At 41.0% G+C, this 21,917-nt stretch overlaps 1 protein-coding gene across 1 annotated transcript in view; it reads left to right on the top strand.

The window, feature by feature from the left end:
- Positions 1–14,411, top strand: part of Oprm1 (opioid receptor mu 1) — a 60,983-nt gene extending 46,572 nt beyond the window's left edge. Inside the window, exon 4 of the mRNA XM_021663153.2 lies at positions 4,547–14,411. Coding sequence (XP_021518828.1) covers positions 4,547–4,585 — 39 coding nt within the window. The 3' untranslated portion in view covers positions 4,586–14,411. The remainder of the gene's footprint in view (positions 1–4,546) is intronic.
- The last annotated feature ends 7,506 nt before the right edge of the window (positions 14,412–21,917 follow it).

Genomic DNA, 21,917 nt, shown 5'->3' with positions numbered 1-21,917 from the left:
TGTCAGGATTCACTGATAAGCTTGGTTTAGATCGCCATTGCATTGGTGTGCTTGAGCCAGATGGGCGCGGCCACTCAGTGGCTGTTGTCTAAACACCATACATTACATAACCCCAGGTCACTTATATAGGCTAGAGCGGCAGAAGCACAGTCATGAGCATAACCAGCAGGGCTGCCTCTCTGCGAGTTCACGAACGAGGGGATTCATCGTCTGGAGATGCCTCTCATAGCATGAGGGACAGTAGGATAATTTAGGGCCTGGCCTGCCAACAGTCCTTCTGCTCGCACAGCAGGTACACAGAGGTGGTAGCTGCAGCAACAGTGCAGCTGGCAGATTGCTGCTTCTTTCTTGTGAGTCATCAGTTTGCTCGGCCAGACTGAAGCTGTAGGATAACAGGAATGTTATGTCTTTGCTATACCTCCAGGGTCTAAGCTATTCCTCCCACCACTGAAGTGGCTTGTGTTAGGGGTCAGAGTATATGGGTTTAAAAATCACAAGGTTGGGGGTTGGTTAGAGGCTGGCTCCCTTCCCGGAGATCTGCAATTCAAAGGGGGCTTCTGGATAATCTGTTGGGATAGCCTCCAGTGCCACTTGCTGCTTACATTTCCAGCCAAATTTGACGGCATCCCCATTTAATCCAACAGGATGAATGCACTAATAACACCTTAACAGTCCCACTGAGAGCCAGGTTTCCCTCTTTTCTGATAGTGGCAAGCCAAGAGTAGAAACTGTTTTTGTTGCTGTCTCTAAGATTGGACCATTTTTTTCCTAAGGCTTTTGACATGAATGGTTGGTCATTGTGTCTTATCAGACCTAATATGCTTCCAAAGACCATTTCCTGAAACCTGTGAACATAAAATCATCAAGGAAATGGTGTCAGATCAGCTTCAGAAGAGCGGGGTTGGCTTGTGCTTTGATTCTCCCTCATGGTGGTGAGGAGCAGGAGAATTAAAACAGTACTCCAGGGGCTGGAGAGAGGGCTGGATGGATAAGACCATGTGCTGGTCCTGCAGAGGACCTAAGTTCCGTTCCAAACACCCACACAGAGTAACTCACCATTGTCTGTAACCCAGCTCCAGGGGCATTCAGTGCCTCTAACCTCTGTAAGCACCTGCACTAATGTACACACACATGGGCTCACACGCACTCACACACTCTTCTTGGCCATAGAACAGTAGCTAAGACAAAAGTCCAACATGGCATAACACAGTCGGTTAATTTGTTTACATTCACAGTGCCCAGGACTGCAGGCTGTGGTCTGGAGCAGCCAATGCTACCATGTCAACTGAATTCAGTTGACCAGCAGCCACTGTTAGCCTCCAGATCCAATTAGCTCTCTGTCACTGGCCACACAGAATGACTATATTGAGATGTTGCATTTTCCATTAGTCTTGTTGTGCTGGGATCCTTTCACCAGGGCTGTGGTTTCCCAGTCTCTTCCTGGAATTCTAAATGTTTCCTTTTAAACCCTAGACAAGGACCGGAAAGATAAGCTGTGACCTCCTCACACATCTCTCACAGTCATCGCCCTACAAATGGTCCTTACAGAACAGAGAAATCTCATACCCTGACTATCTGAAGCATTCAAAAAATAAGTCTGTCAGTTATAGGCAGAAAAAGAGAAGGTGGTACCTAGCAAGGGGTGCAGTCAGCCCCACTCCGGTTCAAAATGACTCCATGTCCTGTCATACTCTTAAGAGTCTGTCTGATTCGATGACCCTAGCCCCACAAGAGAAGCCAGTGCTTCGTGCAAGATAGATAAGATTTCACGTTCACTCCCAACCCCTCTCACTTATCTCCATTGTACTCACAAAAACGAGTCCTTGAACCTTGCAAGGCGAGGCAGGAAAAGCTATGGGGAAACAAGCACTCTAAGACAGCCAAGCATGGATTCCTAGCTCTTCTGAACCATGTTCCCTAGAAGCAAGGCTTTCGATTGTGCTTTCCCTTGTGAGAAGCATCTTCCTTTCTTGAGAGGTTGGGCCTCACGGTACGATGTTTGGACTGAGCTTCTCTGGTTATTGGCCAAATTGACTCTTCTTGGGGAATCCCAGTCCGCATGGACATGCCCACCTTGTCTTGGGTGGTTTAGGAAGCTCTGCTTTGGCTTTCAGGAGTACCACTTGACTTAGAGAGTAGTGCCTTTCTCTTGGGCAGCTGATAGCCCTAAGGAAGCATTCTGTCAATGTAAAATCTCCCAGCGAGAATGATTGTGTGAAGACTTTGCAGAGAGAAGGGCAATTTTATGAACTCGGTAGTTATACTCCTGGGAAGGAAGAGTCTTTCCTTTCAGCACAGAGGAAGTTGAAAGCAATATCATTCCTCATGTTTTGAATCGCTACCCCATGGAATCATGGCCTCAGAGACCCCTTCTCATGTTGGTCACAGGTAGTGATTAAGACAGAAACTCAGAGTAATCATCAGTAGTCATCCTCATTGTTGGACACGAGCCTGCCTTGATGACAATAGTCACTCTCCTTAAATACAGGGTCTCGTGTGAGGTGGTCTGTGTGCTACTGTTGACTGTGTAAAAGCATAATCTTTGCTTGACCATCCGCACAACACAATGATGGAAAGCCAACAGTTCACAGTACATATCCTATTAAATAAAGCATTTGTATTGTCCCTTCCTTTCCCTATCACTACTAGTTTGTACCATGGCATTCTCTCTCTCTCTCTCTCTCTCTCTCTGGTGATATGCTGCCCTTCAGATTCTTTTAATAGTGGCGTAGGTCTAAGTTTCTCTGACAAGCTCCATAGTATGTCCTCCTACACGGCAACTATAAACACTTGTTAAATTTTACCCCTCTCAGCACCCACCATACATTATCCCCACTCATTTTTATCTAGAGGTAGGACACCACATTTCTAACAGCCACAGAAAATTTGCAAATGTGCCAGAACACAGACCATGGGCCTTTGCATTTTCTCTATCTTAAAAAGCTCCTTGTCTATCTCAAAGTCCTGACTTTTACACCACTTTGGTGCTGAATCCCAACTCCTTAGATAATAGCAAAAAGTAACAATACTCTAAACAAGACTTGCTTAGACTCAGTGAACCCGAGTCTTTTCATCTTCTTGCTACAATCTGAGGAGTTACTGCAAACAACAGACCCCGAGCCTGTTGGAGCCACTTTTTCTATCCGCGGATCCTGCAGGGTAATGCGAAGAGAACAGGTGGCAGCTACACACACGAGGTCTGTCACAGTTGACAGACCCAAAGCCAAAGTGTCAGCGCCCAAGGGAGCGATAGCCAAGCCTCCCCCAGGAGCAAGCACTGACACAGCCATCAGGGTTGTGCTTGCCTACGTCATCTAGGCTGCCTGTGGGACAAGCCACAGAAACAGTCAGCTCAAGGAAGGCTGTACCCTGGCACAGTCAACATAAGCGTTGGGGGGGGGGGGGTTCTGGTCCAAGATAGCCTTGCCCCTCCTGGTGATGACATCAATCTGATGTTCTCTTTGTTCTTAGGAAATACATACCAGCATGGCACTAAATGGTTAAATACCATACAGTGTGTGTGAATGTGTGTGTATGCATGTACATGTATGTGTGAGAAGAGTAAAAAAGGAGAGAACGCCAGTGGGATGAATATTAATTAGCAGGTGGGTCTGTGTAGCCAGAAAACCAGCCTCTTTAGTATCATTCAATTCTCTACTTTCCCTGAAGTTTGAAACTTACTGAAATACATTAATTTTTGCAAAAACCTTGCAACCCTTTACACTTACCATGCAAATACCCTCATACTTCGCTAGTTACAACAGGAAAAACAACACGTTGCTTCATTGCAAGACATTCCGGTCCCATCATCCTCTCAGCTTATCTGCAAACACCACAGCACATTCTCCGACACCTGGGCAAAATTCACGCCACTGCTCAGCGGACATGCTACAGTGGGAGTTCAGCGGCCACTGCTCAGCGGGCATGCTCCGCAGTGGGAGTTCAGCGGCCACTGCTCAGCGGGCATGCTCCGCAGTGGGAGTTCAGCGGCCACTGCTCAGCAGACATGCTACAGTGGGAGTTCAGTGGCAGTCTACTCTGCACCCACGACTTGAGAGGAAACAAAGAAATTTTAAGAATTTAAAACTTAATTATAATTAAAATTAAATTTAGAATTTAACTTCATTTTAAGAAAATTAAAAAATGTTTTTAATCTATACATAAATTGTAAAAGAAAGTCGTCCAATTTCTTTTTGAGATTTTTGGGTCCAGTCATAGCACTAAAGAAGCTGAAGCAGGAAGATCTCAAATTTAAGTTCAATCTGGGCTACTGAGTAAAATCTATCGAAAGAAAAATATTTTTTCAAAAAAAAACCTCATCTATTTTATAAGGAATAGTAAGTGCAAAAACATTTTATGATGACCCACATTCAGAATAACTAAGACATGAATTGATGCCTGAGTACTTGATAAAATGTGTTGCAGATGAAGATACACAGGACAATGATCACTACAGTTCTCGTATCCAGGAGATAATCATCAGAGTGTTCTCCGACCAGCCCCCCCTGCCCTGTCCTCACTGTCTTTGCTCTTTCTCTTCTTTCAGCTAGAAAATCTGGAAGCAGAAACTGCTCCACTGCCCTAACTGGGTCCGACACCATCCTTGCCCTCGCTAAGCTCAGAGGCCACCGTCTACTTGGAATCAGGTTGCTGTCAGGGTGTGTAGGAGGCTCTGGTTTCCTAGGAAACCACCTGATCCTGCACCAAGCAGAGACTGTCCTCTCCGGCCACTTCACTCTGCACGTGAGAGACACTCGTACTGTAGCACGCACTCAGAAGGGAGAGACTTCATGACGCTACTGAACCCAGCTCGTGTACAGAACCACCAGAAACATCCCGGACCACAATACTCTGTGGTATGTGAATTGGGGGTCATCATAGAAGGTGACCCTTCTGTATGTAGTATTTTTATTTTAAAAAAAAAATTCTTTTGACCTCATCAAAGAAAAACCATCAATTGTTAAATTCACTGTAGTAATGCATAAAGTAAACGCTACCTCTGACCTCTGACCCAGTCACCTTCTATGGAAAGTTCCAGTCTTGTTAGTATTTTGTTGGGTGGGGGGGGATACATTATTTTCAACCATAATGTTCATGTTGAAATTATTACGTAGTTAAGACACCAGGGGCACCTCCATTGCCAGGTTTTGTATTGGTAGAAAGAACACAACATCTTCCACAATGAAAATAAAAGGGGTTTAGAGCACAGTGTCATCTGAAGAGCGGCTGTTCTCACAGGGAGAGAACTGACTGGGAGCTATGATGTTGGGGGACAGCTTCCTAATTCCCCTGCCGCCCTCTAAGTGCTCAGAACACCAGGCTCATGAAGTTACCCGGTGAGCTCACCATGCTGTCTGAGGAGGAAGCCAAGAATGTTGCTCTCTTCATTTCTCAGTAATTTCTGCACACTGCGTGCTCTCTTGTACATTATTTTCTCTGATGTCTCCTGAATCAGCATGATAAAACAACAGATGTTGGTGGTGGCTGCCAAGAAAGTTTAAGCATTTTTTTTTTAAATACGGACCCAATAAACATAATCACAAGGCAGACTCAACCACAGAGAAAAACATGTGATGGGTTTTTCAATCCTATGTAGTTACCTGAACATGAAATATTAACAATACCCCAAAACTCCTTCCGTGAAGATTTGAATTTATGTGATGTATAATCTTGGTCTTTATTGTCTTTTAAATATCAAGATTTCCTTGATACAATGTCAGTCTCCGATGCAGCTTCTCGGAGTCCTTCTGGCTAGTCCTCTTTAACAGGACTCACAGTTGAGATTTGGCAGTCTCCCCTTACCGGATCTGGAAGAATGGCCAAGTCAGGCGGTCCATATAAGGGCACTCTCCACTTTGAACTCTTGTCAGCTCTGACCACATGAACTGAGTCTATGGAGATGAGAGTAGAAATCAAGGGCCAAGTTTCCTTCCAAGGGTTCCAGAGAGTGCAAGCAGCCAGCAAACACAACCGTAAAATATGCGTCCCTCCATCTGTCTAACAAGACACAAACATGCCCCAGGTATCCAAAGGCAGTGTTTCTGCAGGGCAGCTGTCATAGGTCAGAATATCTGAATTTACTGTCTCAGATCTGAAAGGCTATAATTACATAGACCTGGCTATGTACCCATTAGAGGAGGAAAAAAATCCAAGATAAGTGTTTTAATGTTTCCTTTCAATAATGCATCTAATAACCTCCATTTCTCAGACATTTCACCCCAGGATAGATGGGTATTATGTTGCAATTTTTACATTTTCTGATCCAAGTAATTAAAACCAAAAATCTTAAAAAGACAGAATTTTAAAATGGATAACGCAAACGAGACTCCTTAGGGGGAATGAAATATGTGTGCGTAAGTACTGAGGACACTCTTGCCCCCTATATGCTCTCAAGGGATAGGGAGCACAGTTTTCTTTCTGATCTTCGGGCTTCTTTTCAGCTATCACTCTTTCTGTGTAATGATCCACTGGTGTGAATTATCTTGCACGTGGCTGAGAGCATTTTGGCCTTGATATAAGACTTGATCCAAGTTGTTTTTTTTTTTTACACAAACATCATGTATATGTGCAAAAGGCTCTTCCATATCAAATCTTAGACTCTACAAAGAGTACACAATGAAGGGGTTCATTGTAAAAAATACATTCTAAAGCCAGTAAGGCGTTACCAGTATTTTTTTCTGGAAAGCTGCTCTCAATGCCTGTGTGCTAAAAATAACTGGCAACTCAGTGGAACAGAGAGAGACACGAGAGCCCTCGTTCTGGAGGAGTGAGTTCCTCCCACAGTCCGAAGGTAAAGGAAATGAGAATCCTGTTCTTCCTTCTGACTACACCTGCATCTTCACAGATGAAGCTTCTTCCTCATTACTCTCAATTAATCTGGGTGGCCCCGAAATAGAGGCTACGGATGTGAAGGGGGAGGTTTGAACTGTAGACATAACTATGGAAGCTCTGCTTTACTGAGTCTGAGGCTCAGTGCCCTGTCCTCCAGACTCTGCTTTCTTTCTGCTTTCAGCCTCCGTTGTGTGGCTACCGTGTCCTTCTCTCCTGATTAATCTCTGTAAGGGAACAAGGTGGGGAGATGGGACTCAGCTAGGGAAATAGTGCTTCCACAATGAAGAGAGGGAGGGTCCAGAAGGAACTGGATCATGCTTTTGTTCTAGTCTTTGCTTCAGTATTTTTTATCTGCTTTCATTTCATGACACAAAGTAAGAGTTTAGAAGACACACTAAAATGTTTTAATTTGAAGGTCAAATACATTAATATCTGAACATTTGTTTTTCTTTGTTTATTTTTGGTTTGGTTTGATTTATAGTTGTGAGCAATCTATTTAAGATCTCTTAGCCCCATCTCCTTGAAAGAGTGAACAATAATACCAACTTTTTGGGTGATAATCCGGATTAAATAATATGATGTCTTTAAAAAATAATTTTTGTCTGTCATGTACTAAATGTTTTCTATCATAAATGGAAACTATCAATGTTGAAAGAAAGAAAACAATGAGCATAGGTAGTGTAGGGCTTCAGTGTATGCGTATCAACCTTTGGGATAACACTTCCTTCTCTGCATTGAGATGACTCAGAGAACCAGTGTTTCGGTGGTCTTTAAGGCCTCTGACTGCTAAGACTTAAGGCAGGAGTACATGAAAGGGCCCAAGTTTGGGACAGCTATGCAAGAGATGACTGAATTTCACTATAAATAGTTTCACTCTACAGTCTTGACTTCCCGCTGTCAGAAAAAGTTCCATGAATTATGGGATGGCCCCTGTGCAGGGAATAACCCAGCCCAGGTGCCAACAACTTCTTGTGCATGATGTGTGAAGGTGTTCGGATGTCATTATGGAAAGCCACGGCATTTCTTAATGGAAGCAGAGGAGTGGTCCTCTTTTATTATTATTATTATTATTTTATTTTTATATTAATCGCAGGTTATTTACTTTGTATCCCAGCCATAGCCCCCTGCCTCATTCCCTCCCAATCCCACCCTCCCTCCCTCATCTCTTCCCTGCCCCTTTCTAAGTCCACTGCTAGGGGAGGTCCTCCTCCTCTTCCATCTGACCCTAGCTTATCAAGTATCTTCAGGACTGGCTGCAATGTCTTCCTCTGTGGCCTAGCAAGACTGTTCCTCCCTTGGGAGGGGTGGGGGTTAAAGAAGCCAGTCATTGAATTCATGTCAGAAATAGTTCCTGTTCCCTTTACTAGGGAAGCCCATTTGGTTACTGACTACCATGGGCTACATCCGAGCAGGGATTCTAGCTTATATCTGTACATGGACCTTAGTTGTAGAAAGAGTCTCATAGAGGGCCCCCATGCCCTGATAAATTTTGTCCTTGTGGAGTTCCTGTCCTCTCCTGGTCATATTAACGGTCCTGATTAATATAACCAGTATGAGTATGTTTTAGGCACTACACATTATGAGCATGCAGGTGACTGAAACTTAGAATTGGGACTTTAAAAACTGTGCGGGCCATTGAGCCATTGGTTGGGCACAGCTGGAGAAAGTAGTACCCATCCTGCATCTTTTGTGTGAAATGTAAGTGCAGCTACAAGTACATATTTTAATGAAGGGCTCAGTATAAGCTCCTAAGAAATACAAAGAGATTTGGAAAAGTCAGTTATTTCACCTATATTAAGCGTGTAATGAGAAGAACGCTGAAAAAAATGGCTCTCCCTCTCAGAACATGTGCCCAGGGTCTAGAAGCAGCTTATGTATAACGAATTTCCCTTCAGTGTTTCCAAACATCTACAGGATTAACTGGCTACTAACAGGTTACAGCTTCAGCCTACCCTTACCCTTTTATTTTCCTTTCTTATTACTCACTTCTACCCAAGACAGGTTCTTGCCTCATAGCCCAGGCTATCCTCCAGCTCGCTATGGAATCCCAGCTGGCCATGAATTTAGGATCCTCCTGTTTCAACCCAAGTGCTGCATTTACAGGAAGAAAGGGAAAAAAAAAAAAACTTGTACAATACAAGCACAATGCCACACTTTCCTTCATCTAAACCACCCAATGTTAGTCTGAAAATCTGGTCTGTGTCAACACAAGCACAGACATATTTATAATGATCAAAGGATGCTTCATCGTTTCTGGTTTTAGGAGAATAGTAACACTATTTTCCCTCAAGAAGTTCTGTTTCTCTCAGTGAGAAACAAACAACTGCATCCAGACGTGGACCCTGCACTAAATGCAGTTTATGTCTCACAGCACAGTCGTTCTCATGGAATCTAAAATTTGCTTAAAATTCTTAACAACTTAGTAACCTAAAAACATCATGTTCTCTGCAATACTTGCAACTTCTATGTAGAAAATGCATATCTCTTTTGTGATTTCAGAGAAGCCATTTTGGAGAGAGGGGGCATATTTTTATCTCAACGTGACTACATGCACCATAATAGGAATATTTAGCTGCCAAAATTATCTTTCAGGAAAAGTGTTTAAATACTATCTATGCGTTTCTTCTTCCCGCCTTGCAATTTGATTTTTACAAGGAACTGAATCTCAAAAGCAGGCTGTAATATTCTATTTTCTTTATAGCCTCTTGAAAGAAACTTCTGTTGTTTTGCTTCAACCATGGAAATGTTTTACTTAATTGGCATTATCTACTAATGTTGGAAAATTTTCCATGAATACACAGTTAATAAATGCCAAATGGAAATGCAAAGAGAAGTAGTATATGCTGAGGAAGATACAAAAAGAGAAAGGGCAGAAATAAAGGCAGAGGCAATTTCCCTAACCATCTACCTGCAAGCGCCTGGATAGGTTCAGTTCAGCTGCCAGGGATTCTTAGGAAAGCTCAGTGCATGTGGTTAGTCCTAGGTACCCCCCAAAGATCTCCAGGAAGAGGTGAGCCCATGGATCATGCTGGGTTTTGAGTGGCACCACTATGGCCCTCGAACAGATATTTGCCATTTTCATTGTTTTACTTTCTATAGCACAGTGCTGGGATGTAGTATTTAATTGTTAGAATAGTACATGTGTCTTTTTTCCTTTGCTGTGGACCATATTTCAATCACGCTTTTAAATGAGTGGACTTCAGCCTCTCAGGATTCTACCACACAACAGGAGAAAAGGTCCTGTTAAGAGAGCAAACAAAATGGCAGACTAAGCATTGTGAAGCCTCAAACCTTGTTTGCCTATTTTCTGGGAAGTCTGGGATGCTGCTGTTTGCTTGCCTGTTTTCTGTTTGGAGAGCATGTTGCTTGTCATTATTGTTTGTCTCTTGTGTTCCGGCTCTTTCATTTTTGCTTGAAACAGATTTCATTACACACATACATTCTCCTTAGAACAATGCACACCAGTTTTCCCTCTGCGTTCAGTCCTAGGTGGGTCCCCTGTTAGCACTTCCTACTGAGACAGACCTGACCTCCACTTCATTTCTTGCCTGGCCACTCTCTACTCTCTGCCTACCAATGGTTCCCTGTACTCTATCATTTCCAATATAGAGCCATTTAGCTTTTAATGTCCAGTATCCATCCTACCAACCAACAAACCCCATCAGCTGGTTCTTCTGAATCTCTGCAGGTGGCAAGCCTGACTCCCCATGCCTGTTCCTGCCTCTGCAGGGGTCGATACAGGAAACCAGAAAATAACAAGGCCTTTTTATTCTCTTTAACTATGATACAATTTGTTCCCTTCTGCCCCCAAGCTCACCCCTGCTCCTACTCTGTGGGAAGCTTCTACTGATTGGGGCTGTATTAACTCATAACTCATTTGCTTTATGGAAATTCTGAGCCTTTATTTCTCAAGGGAATAGAGAAACTCAACAGGCCTCCTACCCAGCTGGTTCTTTCCATGCAAACTACTGAATCTATATAAATTAGATTCAAGTAACTGGGTATTTTAGGGATTTATACTCTCAGCACTGCAGATAGAACTGGGACATGTTCTCAGAATCCCCTTTGTGCCTGTAACTCGATCACTCAATTTAGACAAGAATTGGGGCCAAAATAAGAAAATTCTGGATTAACCGGAAGAAATGTCCGTGACTTTATATTTTGTTTGTTGGGTTTTGTTCATTGTTTATTTGTCTGGGAGAGGTTTTGTTGGTATTGTTGTTATTTTTGTCCTCTTTTTGTTTTTTAAGATAGGGTCTCACTCTGTATTCCAGGTTATTCTAACACTCACTGTGTATCCTAGGCTGACCTTAAACTCTTAGTGATCCTTCTGCCTCAGCCTCCTGAATGCTGGAAATACAGGCATGAGCTACACTGAGAAGTTGTTTTCAATTGTTTTTTTGAGAAACTCTGTCCATTTATTGATGGCACAAAATGAAAATAACATTAATCTTGAAGACCATGCCTAGTCACCTTTATAATGAATGCCTTCCTTCTAATCAAATGTTTAAATAATTTATCAACCAAATTATACAAAACAACTCCTAGAAGTGGATGGTCTCCATCCCCTGTAATATTCAATACAACAAATTCCAGTAAAATCTGAGCACTGAGACTATCCGTCCCAGTGTGGCATTGTGCATGGGTGTGCATATAGAAATGGTTAATATCTCTTTTAAATTGCTGATTTTTCTCATGGCAAGACTGAAGTTTTTTCAGTAAACAATGGAGAGATCAATTAGGTTAATGTTTTCTTATTGATTCTGATGACAGAGGAAACATCCTGCTGGCTAATTTCTAACTGGCCTGGCTTCTCAGAGACAGCTGGAAGCCAGCAACCACAGACACCATGAAGAAAAGAGCTCCCTTCAGAACTGAGAGGGAGAGAAGGGGAATGCAGTAAGTAGGAATTGCCAGGGAATGGCCAGGCTTCTTATGACATAAATTTTAAATGAGATGTGATCTTTTTGGCTCAGTATTCTGACATCTCTGTAGAAAAAGAAGTTAGGAAAGTAGTGTTAGATTAGCTCTAGATACGAAAGTCAGCTTGACTCTGTCATGTTGAAAGTACATAGGAGTTTATACTTACGTCTGTCTTCTATATTTTGAAGCATAATAAGGTCATGTCAACATCATGTAACACTGGAGATTCTCACACAGAAATATGATTTGAATTTAGCATACACTTTGAGAAGATCAACTACAAACACTAACATGTCAGTGAATCTCTTAAGTGCAAATTTTATTTCTCAAAAATGTTTGTATTCAATTGGAAAATCATTCTATATATAGTATTAAAGTATATCTTCTTGATCTCATGACTGATAATCATATGTCCTCTCACACAACCTAGAAGAGCTTTGCAGCCTCTCAGAAATGCAACAACCCCTGTGTGATTTTTTGTTATTTTTTTTTAATTGATGGTTTGATAGAATCATCTGTTACCAAGCAGGGACTTTGTATTTTAAGGATACTTTAAAATTGCCAAGACTCCCAGAGACTTGTACACATGTACACACATACACACACACACACCACCATCATCATAACATGAACCTTTGGGAATTACTTGGCAATGGTGGTCAGTGGTCAGAATAGGAAACATTCAGTATAGTAGTTTATTGGGGAATCATCTCTTTAGTTCAAACTGCAGAACCAATAATGCAGGGGCTTTGTTGGTGGTGGTGGTTTCTTGTTTGTTTGTTTTGTTCACTCTGGAAAGACTTAAAATGAAACTTGGAATATGCTTGCAAATGACCTTTCTTATCTCAGCCATTCTGTTATCTCTATATGAGCCATCAGCTCCACTCATGAACCACTGTAGAGTCTGAACCCATAAAATCCAATGTGTAGAATCTAATATTCCTGCCACCAAAATTTTAGCCTTGAACACAGTTCTATGATTGTTGGGATATCAATTTTCATTAGTTTAATCAGAACTGAGTTAGAAATATATATACATATATATATAATATCCCTATTACATGGTAATGAGAAAGATCATAATGATATCAATGCCATTATTTTGAATTATGTATGCCTTTTTATAAGAACATATCTACCAATATAAAAGGAATATATAAACAGCTCTGTGCTAGTATTTTCATTTAATTAGAAGCAAAGATGAAATGACAATTTTCATTTGGCAATACATTCCCTGAGCTTCTCACCTAATTAACAGTTATAATTTAAAACGTGAAGTGGCGTTGTTTTCATCTCATTATATTACATGAAATATAAGTAAATAAAATTGCAAATTGAGCTTTCTAAAAATACATCGAACAACATCTATCAAATGTAACAAACACATTTTCTTTTTTTAAGGAAAAGTGTGAGTCTAAACATCAGGTGTGTTACTTGTTGTTGCATTTTTTTTTATAGCACTGATGATGCATTCTTGATTTCCAAAGACAATTTCTTCTAGAAAAAATATGCACTTCATAGTTTTAATTCTGTCTGAAATTATGATAACCAATGACAGTGTTTAAAAATAACCCATAATGTTTCAGAAGAGAAAAATATCAAAACACAGTAACGAATCTGATTAGATTCTCATGTACTTAAATACAAATATTTTAAGTATATCATTGTCTGGGAGCTGCATTTCTCTCCAGCTGCAGAAGCAGAGGCAAATGAGCCCCTTCTTTGGACCATAGTATTGAGTCTGCTCAAATATGAGCACCAAGCCTTCTGCCTGTTCATCTCTTCCTCTAATTCTGGGGCATGAAAGAAGACTAGACTTGACCCCTTTCCTCAAAATCCAGGGGTGAAGCAAATTTGGAATTCTGCTGCTCAGCACGTTAGTTCAGCTTCTGAGACAAGACAACCTTCTCATTTATGGGAAATGCCAAAAGATGAGCACACAAAAGAAGTCTGACAGTTCATGCTTTGCAGATTTTGTGTCCGTGTAAATGAAACCATGACCACATCTTCCAAAACTTTGTGTGAAATCCATGCCATAGCAATGAGCACAGCATGCTACCTAGCTGAGTTGTTTTAACAACCTCCCCACCACACACACACACACAAGTGCATGCTTTGCCTTTCCAATATATTTCCCTGGGAATCTGTGTTTTACCTCTTTTCCCTGCCAGAGACATACACACGTGGTTTGTTCCGATGATTCACAAAGGAATGTTCAAAGGCACACAGCATTCCATCCTGAAAGTTCTTCCTTGTAGTGTGTTTGGTTATTTGCTTACATTAGTATGTTGGCCCTACAATAATGTTTTATTGTAAAAAACAAACACTCTCACTTGCAGAAAAGACTAAGCTATCATTTTATACTTAATGCACATTTCCAGGCAAATGTAGCTTTCCCAAAAATTATCTGATGTATTACAAGGCTCCTACACAGAGCAAAGTGTTGGCTAGCACATCAAGTATTAGGACATTGCTGCATTCTTTTCTGAAGCATTGCTATTAGACTGTTTATAATAGTTGTACATAGAAACAATATGTAAACTCTTGCTCTGTGTTACTTATGATGTGCCAGAATCCATAAACATTTTGGGCTGTATTGTGATTTCTTGCATGTAATGTATGAGTATATATGACTAATAAAGAAAACCTACTCCTAAAGCAAATACAATTCATGTCTTTTTTATTTTCACATGATAACTTACTGCATGAAGTTAATAGTCTCATGAGGATCTGAGTTCCATCTTCATCATCCATGTTAAAAATAAATACATAAAGGCCAAATCAATAGCCTGCAGTTGCAATCACAGAGGTAGGAAGGTAAAAACAAGCAGATCCCTGAAGATCACTGGCCAGCCATCCCACCCTAATCTGTGAGCTTCAGGTCCTAGTAAGAGACCCTGTCTCAAAAAATAAGATAGATAGCAGCTGAGGAATTATAATCAAGTTCACTTCTGGTTTCCACATGCATGATTTATCTACATACACAAATACAGGCAAACAGGTACACAAAACTTACACACACATGTGCACCCACAATACATTAAATATTCTCCAGATAAATGTTATAATGCAGGCTTAAGCTAAAGGATTATACTAACAGTATATTAATTAATTTAATACTTTTAAAAAAAACAATATTAACTTTGGTACTCAGTAAGGAATTCAAAGGGAATGGAAAAAGTAGGGCTTTTGTCTTCACAATTTCTAATTTTAGAATCCAAGTAAACTTAAACCTCAAAAAGTATAGTTTCATTAGCTGGAATTGCCAATAGAGCCAAACAGCAAAACAGAAACAAAATCTCTCTGTTGTAAACTACCCAGTTGAAAATAAAAATCTCTAAATTCATTTCTAGCACGGTTTTTAAAAAATAAACATACTGTTGATCCGCATTAAGCAATGAAGTCTTTGTGTGAAATAAGGATTTTAGTAGGTGAAATGGAGGGCACATTTAGCGGCCAGGTATTATTTTGAGTGAGAAGACATTTCACCATGCTAATACATTTAGTGAGGAAAAAAAAAAACTAACTTAAAATCTGGGTAACCTCAGACTTTTTATTTACAGAGACTGTTGGATGTTCCCGTGTGAGTTCTACAAACCCTGAGATACAGCTTCCAACACATGCTTTTCTTGTTTTTCTCCCACCACCCATATTTGAATAGCATGCCATTCCCTAACAGTTAAAGACAAAGTTGTTCCATGAATTTCAAGGGCCTTCAAGCCTATAGAAAATACACCAGGGTTGACATCTACGCTGTTGCCAGTCTAAGCAATCTTCATATGTCCACGTCTGGTTCACATGAGAAAACCATTTTCCTGAGTATTGTTATGTCCACAGCATGAGACAGGCCCCAGGAAGCTGAAAATAACATGGCGTGGAATAAGAAAAACTTACTATCCATGAGGTATGTTGTTGTTGGGTTTTTTTGTTTGTTTGTTTGTTTGTTTGTTTTTACAAAAATCTATCCATGAGGTATGTTTTTAAGAAAATCTCAGTCGCTCGATTTTACCAATAAAGCCTCGGGAGCCAGATGCTGGGATGAAAACCTGCTAGCTCAAGAAGCAGAAAAAGCCTCCAGCTGACCGTCCTTCCCAGTAGACATCCAAGAAGGATGCTTCCTTCCCTGTGCCCTCTCAGAACTCCTCAGACTCACAGCCCTTCCCTTCCATCTCATCTCATTTCTCTACCCATCCTCCTCACCTTCTCTTCCTCTGTTTTTTTTCCTATGTTCACCCCCTGTCAACTAGTTGCTTGCTCTGCCCCTTGAGCTGTGGTTGACTTTATTTAACTCAGCAGAAAGCTCTCGGATTAAAGGTGTGTGCTAAGGATGAGCCACACCAAGATACAGGTTTTTCCAGTAAACAACACAACCTCAGGCTCCACAGTGTGAACAAATATCCTGCAACAGTATGTGTGGGGGCCAAATCTGCTATTCGGAAGGTCCATGAAAATTGTATGTGGCCTAATGGCACAACTCGGAGAGTTCACCAAGGGTAGCTAGCTGGACGAAAGCACCTAGCCTCCCCCAGTGCTTATCCTGAGCTTGTTACTATGGAGGGGAGGCATATTATAAGCTGAAGTGCCTAAACAGTGCATCATGAGCTTGCCTGGTCCTGGTGTCACCAGCTTCCAAGGAGCAGATAACCACACATAGCTCCCGAAAAGCACATTGCCTTTGCAAACGGCAATGCTGATGCGCTGATTCCTGGTGCATATGGGGAACAAGTTTGCTTTATCTGCATATCCCAGTCTTGACCTGCTCTCAGTGTCTTGTACTTGACAAGAACCTTGGGGATTAGTAAGGACTTCAGGAACACAGCATTGGAAGTCCTGCTTTCTTCAGAAATCATAGGTGTATATCTCGGTACAAAACAATTTGGTATATAATTCACAATGGTTGTCTAAAGTGATTGCACTAATTTCCCTTTCCCTCTTGCAATCTGGGACAGTTCTGGTACTCTCTACTCAAATCAACATTTAATATAGCCAGATTTTTAACAGTTTTAGTCATCAGTGATATTTAGTGATACACAATAACTTTTATTTTTTTAAAGAAATTATGGTAAGTATCTTAACACTTCCTTAAAAACATTTGGATACTTCCTCTTTATATTATGCCTATATAAATGTTCTTATGTATTCTTTAGTAGGTTTGTATTATGCTCAATTGGCTTATAGATTTTTTATGTTTTCTGAATACAAATCCCTCACTGGAGAGAAAAACAAATACATGTGTGCATATACAAGATCTGTATCACTTAATTCTGTTTAGATGCATACTGAAAATATAGAGTTATGTTGGTACCCAGAGACTAGGAATGAGCTAGTCTTTCCAAAAGCCTGAAGCAAAGTTGTTTCAGCCAAAGGATTGGAAGAGAGACAGCCTCCTGGGATAGATTCAACATTGCCAACATGGTGTCCCTTTCTAAAGCACCAACATCCCACCCAACCCTGGGTTTGAGAGAGTTATCCAGATGGAAGGAGCTCAGGATCCTCAAGATCCATAGATCTACAGGGTATGCATGATGATGGCGGCAAATACAACGTCCATGAATAACTCAGCCTCAGCCACTGGAATCCTCCTACTCCCTCAAACATCCAGGATGAGAAAGTTTAGCATCCTAGCACTGAGAATGGTGCAGATGTAACAGACCCAAATCCACACCAGGAACTATAAATTGTATTCAGGGCAGCAACATGTTAGAAGATATTAGCTGTTTCTCAGAAGCTCTGTTCCCAAACTTCTGACCCAGATAGCAGGAGTAATCAGGTCGCCCTGCAGAAACATTCTCCAGAAACTGGCCAGCTGAGGAGCTTATTGAAAAATTCATATGCATTTTCAGGATGGAGTAGAAAAGAAACCCTATTCAAAAAGGAGAAAATGAGAATAGTAGCTAACCCAGTTATCAAAAATAGGTGATAGGAATGGCTTATTAAAATGAGAGTTCATGTTGGGAAGAGGTCTTGAGCCTTTATTTATCCAACATTTTTAATGGGGGTCATAGGACTCCCAGAGGCAGACTATCAAATCTTGAACCATTTCCCATGTCTTGAAAAACTTTTTTTCACTATTCCCTTTTTCATCACATGTGACTAATTGGAGATATCTTTTGCAAAGACAAATTAAGAACACATGATGTAGGAGAGCCACAGTTTTCCTCCCATCAGTAAGGCTGTGTACCCATGTCCCAAAGTATAGATAGCTTAGTCTCTGTCTACATACAGGGCATCATGAGCTGTCATTACTCTACCTAGTGACAGCCTCCATGGCTATGAACAATCTCAATACTGACTTCTCTGAGCTACTGGAGCCTGAGGTCCTCAAGTCTAGGCCTTTTTCAACCCCTGAAAAGACCTGGAGCCCCCAAAGAATGAAGGCAATACCTGGCAACACCATACAAACGTTCCCTAATGGAGCCTGGCAGTTTGAGCTATTTCTTATTGAAAAGAAGTGAATGTTTTCTGAGAGAAAACTCAGAAAAAATATACTGACACTTCAAGACAGAGAAAGAAAATTAAGAGAATGTGATATTTAATATTCTCAAAAGCAATGTTTGGTGACTCACTAAGGCTCAGGTAAAAGGATCACCATAAGTTTAAGGCCTAGTTCCAGGTCAGCCTGAACTGAGATCCTGACTCAGAAGAACAACAATGAAAATGTCCTCCTGAAGCACCACTGTAACAAACACTTGCTTAGAGCAGACGATGCTCAATATTTTACTGGCATAATGGGGGGTGAGAAAAACATTCCCGTTTGAGTGTTTGAGAACTAGGAAGACAGAGTTCAGCTTCCACAAAAAAGGCTGAGTCACTTTTCTCAGAGAAAGGGGACTGGTTGATACCATGGTGGGTTCCAGCTGACAAAAGCACGAGAAGCCATATCAACGAGAAAACATGCAGTCCCTACCTGTGTCATACCTGTCACAAGCTTGACCCTCCTGAGCTACTGCTACACATCTGTCCCCCCATTACTAACTCAGTCACAGCTCCTTTGCAGAGAATACTTAATATAGAGAATCCTTCTGCCATGTGTAAAAGAGAAGGAAAACCCTTTGGGAATTTGACACTGGGACGCCCTAACTCTTAATAACACAAATAGCCAACAAATGTCTGCTGAGTAATCAGGGAAGAGGTGCCAGCTATAAACAAGCAATGCTGCCAGTTAAGCTTTCTCAGTCTCCCATCTTCTTCCATCTCTAGAAAGCTTAGGTGTCCACAAGGTCCAGTGAATCCTTCACCCTATGTCTTCACTCTTTCCATTGGACCATGTCCATTTCCCCCATGGACACTGTCTGAAATTCACAAGCAAAAGTGTACCTTAAACACAAACATACTGGAGAGAAGTAGCACCTGAGGCTGCCTTCTATACTGCGTCATAAAGTGTGGGGGAGGCTGTTGACTAGAAAGGATTCCAACATGTTACTTGTGATGGAAGGGTAGAAAAGCAAAGCAAGCAAAGATATAGGTAGCTGTGCACCCCTGCCTGACCAAAAAGCAAAAAAACAAACAAAAAACCTCCCCTATTACAATACAGAGTACTTTTGCAGCCCACCTAGTAAGAGCACTGACCTTGTAAGCTTTCGTCAGTTGTAAACCATTTGCCCCTAAATTCTTTATGGTTACTATTTCATCCCATCTTCACAGCAACTCTGTCAGGTGACACTACTAGAATCCCATTAAACAAACAAGGAAGTCAAGGCTGAGATCAATAAAATCATTTCCCAAGCACATGGGACACTATTTAAGGAGAGATGTCTACTCACCCCAGAACTGACAACAAACCAAAGCGGGGACGCCAAAAAGTCTAACACAGTGAAACAATGACTTTTATCGGGGTTTCTTACAAGCATACGCATGAGGGGTTTCAGGAGCTGAAGTGACTTAACTGCATCACCAAAGCCCATGGCCAACCTGGGTGGCAGCTCACAAAGGCTGTAAACATGGAACCCATTCCACTATGCGGGTCAACAGGTTGCAGAGTGTAATTTTCTAGGCAATTGCGCTGTGAGTTGTATGAGCCCCTTCCAGTCAGCATGGCTGACCTTTGCTTCCTTCAGGCCACTAGGCTGCTCTTAGAGGGTTGCTCAGCAGTCCTTACTGCTTGTATAAACTTGGGAAAGGACAGTCCTAGTGAAGTTGGTCAGTTTCAAGGACTTTCTGGAGCTTTGGGCTGTTTATTTCCTGAGGTCAATGAGCATCTGTGCAAGGATGGGATGTTTCACCTCCGTTTAGAACATCCTAAGTCTTAATGAGCTCCCCTACACGATGGAATGTTTTGTCTGTGAGAAAACTGCCGAACAATAACTGGTGTCATGTCACTGCAATATAAACAGAAGTACACCATTGTAGAGGCTAGGTGATTATACAGTGCTCAAACAGAAGGGTAAGTTTCGTATCTTCCTGTTTCTCTGGTTGCGCTTGTTGTCTATTCGTGACTAATACAAGATCAACAAATAATTTTTCTTAATTATTGATGCTTACCTTTATTTTTTTCTACTCCAGAGAAATAAATAAAGCATCAAAATTGTCCTTTATATTCCCAAAGTATGAAAAACTATCACAAATATTAATACCTGTTTGGTTTTTTAAATTACGTTATATAATAGTTAGATACTAAGGTCTTTTGATGATAGTTTCATTCGCAAACTAGAAGTCTTTATAATTCGTACACAACAGATTAGATATCAGTTTATTAGTAAATACTCTACACTAGTAGCCACACTCGCAGATACTGAACATTCAAAACCAAAGATTCTTATCATCTTCCAATTTGGCTCCAAGTTATTTTATAGATTGACATGAAAATGGTCTTTAATATAAGACAAGAAGATGGCATAGATCTATTCAAGGTTCAGAAAGAAGGAAAGAAAGAACTGTGTACATGTATGTCTATATACATAATATATGTGTGTAACATATTGTGTGTGTACAATAACATAGTGCTTTATGTTCATAAGACTCCAAAGAAAAATAATGGCCAAAGTTAGCATGAAACAATTGACAAGCAAAATAAGAGCGTGTAAAAGTCGAGAGCAGTGGAGGGGATTAGGAAGGACAAAAAGGAATAGGGTCTGGCCTGAATCAGAGAAAAGAGAAGTAGAAGATACAGAACTGGCACTGAGACCTTACCCACTAATGCAGGCAGCTTCTTATATTCATGAATGGCATTCAGCATCCATTCTATTAGATATAATGGGTATAAAAAGCAAAGTTAAAAAAAAAATTGATCTTCTCCTTTAAGGACCTCAAAGACCAACACAAAACCACAAACATGAAGTGACCATTGATGAGACTTAAAATTCTGAGCCTCACACTTGCACTGACCTGGTGTGGTAGGTGGTTTGAATGATAATGGTCCCATGGATTCATATGTTTGAATGCTTGGTCTGCAAATGGTAGAACTGTTAGAAAAAGATTAGGGGTGTGGCCTTGCTGGAGGAAGCGTGTCACCGTCAGGGGTTGGGGGTCTTTGAGATTTTAAAAGATTCAGGCCATTTTAAGTTAGTCCTCTCCGCCTCCTATTTGTGGGTCAAGACGTGAGCTCTCAGAGTTCTTGCTGCCACGCCTTTGCTCAGCCATCATGGACTCTAACCCTCTGAAATTGTAAGTCCAATTAAATGCTTTCTTGTATATGTTGCTTTCGTCATGGCATTTTTGACATGTAACAGAGGTCATAGTCAGGTGTAGTAAATTATTGTGACAGGCATGACCATGTGGCTTTGTTGAGGAATGCAGAACTTCGGGACTCTAGACTAGGAAGCAGCTGGCTACTGTAAGTAGAACCTACTGGGTCATCCTAGTAGGATCTTGGCAGACAGCAGTGCCCAGAACTCTGCAGACTGTGGAACCCCAGCTCAAGAGGTTGCAGAAGGGAACAATGTTAGCACCTGGACTGGAGACTGTTCTTGTGATATTCTCACAGAAATAATGCTGCTTTCTGCCCTTGTCTTAAGAATTTGCCTGGAGCTAAATTTAAAAATAATAAAAGAATATTTTGAAGGGAGAAACTTCAAGACAGCCTAGTATTGACTCCATTATATGATTATTAAGAACCATTCTTATGCAGGTCTGCAATGAAAAACGAGTGGAGGAAAAAGAAATACAAAATGTACATTTTGAGAGATAAAAACACCAGGAATTTTAATGTTGGAGCCACAGTTTGT

The sequence above is a fragment of the Meriones unguiculatus genome, chromosome 20 (assembly GCF_030254825.1).
Source record: "Meriones unguiculatus strain TT.TT164.6M chromosome 20, Bangor_MerUng_6.1, whole genome shotgun sequence".
Lineage (NCBI taxonomy): Eukaryota > Metazoa > Chordata > Mammalia > Rodentia > Muridae > Meriones > Meriones unguiculatus.
The sequence above is the reverse complement of the archived record's forward strand: the minus strand, read 5'-3'. Positions and strand labels throughout refer to the sequence as shown.